General features: G+C 44.0%; 1 protein-coding gene across 1 annotated transcript in view; it reads right to left on the bottom strand.

Annotated features, from left to right (window-relative positions):
* Positions 1-3,953, bottom strand: part of ASAH2 (N-acylsphingosine amidohydrolase (non-lysosomal ceramidase) 2) — a 7,927-nt gene that overhangs the window by 239 nt on the left and 3,735 nt on the right. The window contains exons 4-7 of the mRNA XM_010185943.1: positions 3,509-3,685; positions 2,981-3,108; positions 2,346-2,423; positions 1,339-1,459 (exon numbers count right to left, since the gene is read on the bottom strand). Coding sequence (XP_010184245.1) covers positions 1,339-1,459; positions 2,346-2,423; positions 2,981-3,108; positions 3,509-3,685 — 504 coding nt within the window. The remainder of the gene's footprint in view (positions 1-1,338; positions 1,460-2,345; positions 2,424-2,980; positions 3,109-3,508; positions 3,686-3,953) is intronic.

Here is a 3,953-nt window from a genome sequence, read left to right as displayed (position 1 = left end):
CAGCCAAGCCTGGCATTACAGCCCGTTGATGAGCATGCAATAATGGTAAACATTTCTGAAGTGGCTGGGGGAACTGGAATGGAGGTTTAGGAGTGCTCTGAGGGTTAGGGATAGGAAGAGTAAGGGACAATAGGATGCACAGAATGCAACTGGCATGTCAGGGGGACCTTCACACTGCTTTGGTATCCAGATGGTGCTGCTTCATCTACCTCTTCTCTCTCAGCAGCAGCTCTTCCTCCCATGTCCTCAATTTCTCATATATCTATCAGATGTTAATGGATCATTGTAGCATCTTGCACAGGATTTTTTATCTCTCAGGCTTTCACCATGACCAGTTTACAAGGTGAGAGCTATTGGATCTGACTGCAGGGGTTAGCATCAAGTAGTACTCATTAGAGGCAAAGTTGGTTACACACAGAATTCAGCTCTCACAGATACTGTAATATTTCCCCCCTCTTTTAGAGATGGGATGCATCAACACCAGCTCTGTTGATAATTTTTTATATTCTTGTAAGACTGCTAGACACAATGTCCCTTGCAGACCATACAGCTAAATACTAAATACTAACATTTCTTAGCTTTGTGCATGTCAGCTTGCACTGACTTGTGCCTGTAACAATGCACTAGGGTTGAGTCTTGTTAAAAGTTTTTAGATAACCATTAACAAAAGAAACATCTGCAAGCAGGAATTAGGTAGACTACCCTCAGTTTCCATCTTTGGTATGGACTGCACACGTTCCTCTGTCTGGAGTAGAGGAAGAGGAATTGGGCAGCTGTTTCAAGGTACGTGCTAGAGATACACCCAGGACACGACTCAAAGCATTTATGAGATGGGTTCATGTCCATATTTACATTTCGGAGGAAATAATGCTTTTTAAAGGAGCTGTGTGTGCATCCCAAGGATAGTAAATCATATGGATAAACAGAAATCAGAAACAGAGCTGGCTGAAAGCCATAAGAAAGAAGCGGGGCTGACCACAGACTTGATGCCACACCGTAGATACGATAGATTGATTCAAGCGGGGCTGACCACAGACTTGATGCCACACCACGGATACAATAGATTGATCCCTTTGGATCACATATCCCACACACGTCTTTTCATTATTTCTAATAACAAAATGAAAATAAATTTGGTTTATTCCTAAAGTCTAAATAAATGCCACTGATTACTAGTTTGGAAAGTCAGGACTACACCTTGCAGTTCCTTTTCTCTAGAGGAAGAAAGTAATAAATCAAAGCATTCAACTGAGGCCTCCTTTTTCTGTGTTTGCCCTGATGTCCTATTTCACTGTTTGAACCCCCTCATTATTTTCAGTAGTCTGAAAACACTCCCACCTCTTGAGGCAGCACTCCCTTGTTCATCGCCTGTTCAAATAAGTAAGACGCGTAGCCCACATTGTCGCTGTTCACAAGGCGGTTTGTGTTGTTCATGCTGACTGGGTGCACGGCAAACCAGCTGAAGAGGAGTCAGAAGTCACACGTAGGAAATGCATGGTTCAATCTATATGTTGGCAATTCAATCTATGCGTTTGCAATTGACTCATGGGAATTTTCTTTGGGAGGACACAAACGCAGACTGTTGGTGTCTAGGGATGGTTTAGCTCGGGCAGAGTTACTCCTATCCTCTCCCTTCCTGACCAGGAGGGTTCATGGCTATGATGGTCCAGGCCTTCAGGCCACAAGAACTTGGCACTGTAATTATCAGGGCCACCAAGAGCTCTTTCAGGCCTGAAATGACTCTTTTCTGAGTCCAGAGAATTATATTTTGGAGGGATTTTTATTTACTTACTCCAAAGAAACAAAGAGTCATCAACAATGTAAAAAAAGGAGCACTTTCATTCTTACAAAAAAAACCCAAAACCCTTCTCTTCCTCTTAATGCAGTCAGACTCTTGCTTGTGACTTCTAAATGAGGAAAATACAGTTATGGCTTGTCACTTCATTTGCCAGGCCTTGAGCTCTGAACTTCTCGTGGTTGAACACTGCCCCACAGATCTGTACACAGGACAGGCATCATAAATACTGCCTGTGGGAATAGCAAGCTTTCCTTGAAATGTGGGATGTTAAAGAAAATAACCAAGAGGAGAGGAGCCCAAAGGGTCCTGGAGATGCTGGGCTATGCTTGGAAGGGCACAGTGAGAACATAAGAGGGACACTGACCTGGTTTATGCACTGATGGACTCTCACTCTTCCCTCAGAGACCCTCTGGTCACTAACTGGGAGCAATGCACTGTGAGCAAGGGTCAGTGTTGGGAAGGAGAGCTTGTGCAGAAAGACAGGACTGCTACAGAACTGCACTTTATGAGGACCTGGAGAAAAATATGTTCCTTCAGTGGTCAGTACCTGATAAGGCCTAGGTCCTGTCCATTCTCATCTACCATCTTCAGCATCACCATTTCTTTATCTGTGTTGGATGAATACCTGGATGAAAATGAAGCAGGGAAATTCCATTAGTGTCAGAGCCATGGTCATTCCCTGCATTGCTCAGACATGTTAAAGGTCCACTAGGTTGAGCAAGGAAATGAAGAGGCTATTGTAGATATTACCAGAGTACAGTTAGGCCTTAGAGGAGCATCTGAAAATAGCTGTGAAGATACGGGAAGATTGTTGCTGACCTCAGGTGCTGCCCTTCCAAGGAGGAGCTCTCTCCAAATACAAATCCATGCACCAGGGATAGCACTTTAATGCCATCAGACTCAAATGTGAATGCCTACTAAAGGTCACATCCTTGACCAATGCCTCACGTGCTTGGAGTGGGTAACCACAACTTTCAAGGCTATTCTTGCAAATAATTTTTGGGGGTGTGCACACCCAAACACCCAGGATGGAAACAGTGTCATTCTGCCATGGTCTTGGCTCCACATTTTCAACCATCCCATGAATGACCAGAAACATGAGCTGCAAGGTGGCTGGGTCATGATTCCAACAGAAGGGTCCTCTCCAGGGCTCTGTTTCTCTCCCACTTGAGGAGCTTTTACCTGCTTCGTTCAGACGCTGGATTCTCAAGGTAGGAGAAAGGACTTCGATTGATCTGGCTGTTTTCTACAGTGCCTCTGTTTATAAAAAGCCTTCCTCTCTTCATGTTCTGATGTGCTATATCAATGCTCTGAAAAGCAGGAAGGCAGGGAATAGCAGTGCATGCATGTAAGGCATATGTGAGACTAGCTGGAAAAATGCTCTTTCCATTGCTGTCTGCCTCCAACCTTTTCTTGGGAATTTGGGGGCTTTTTATTTTTCTCTTAGTTAGTCTAAAATTCTAGAAAACTATGATAATATTTTGAAACCACCCACAACTATCTCTTTCTACAGAAAATCTTCATAGCTTCTGGTTTTTGATTTGATTTCACTGGTAAGCATAAACCCACCTCCAAGTGTGTTTTAAGACTGAAATATTCAGAGGTGCTACCATGAGCATGACAGCAAGAGCTCCGTTAGTCACAAACATATCTCCCCCCAGCTTTACTGCATTTATGGACTCTCATGTCAACAGACTGGATGACACCAACCTTTACAATGCCATTCACGATAGCATTGAGGGACGGTCTGATTAGCCCTTTGCTAGTGATCCAGAAGAGAGTGTACTGGAAGTAGCCTCCAGGCCCCGAGTGTGTGTGGGTGCCGCTGAGGATGACATTGTCCTGCCGGTACAGGCCACCGTACTTGCTTTCCAGTTTCTTCAGTACCTAAGAGGAAGGAAGTGGTCCTAAAAAACCCTTTTTCATCCCCAAAGGCTGCGGAGATTTGTATTAGTCCTTTCAAGAAAAAGCCCCAATCATTCATCTTCCTCCTTGTGGTTCTCTTTCTGCCTGATATTCCCATGCTGATGTCATAACAAGTAGGTTATAGCTGTTGATTTGGCAAGAACCTTAAAATAATAAAATCTCGTAAGTGAAAACCTCTATGGCCAACTTGCACTGAAGCCCAGATCATTCAAGGGGCCCCAAGTTCTCC

The sequence above is a fragment of the Mesitornis unicolor genome, unplaced genomic scaffold (assembly GCF_000695765.1).
Source record: "Mesitornis unicolor isolate BGI_N332 unplaced genomic scaffold, ASM69576v1 scaffold9016, whole genome shotgun sequence".
Lineage (NCBI taxonomy): Eukaryota > Metazoa > Chordata > Aves > Mesitornithiformes > Mesitornithidae > Mesitornis > Mesitornis unicolor.
Note: the sequence above shows the minus strand (reverse complement) of the source record. Positions and strands in the feature narration are given on the sequence as shown.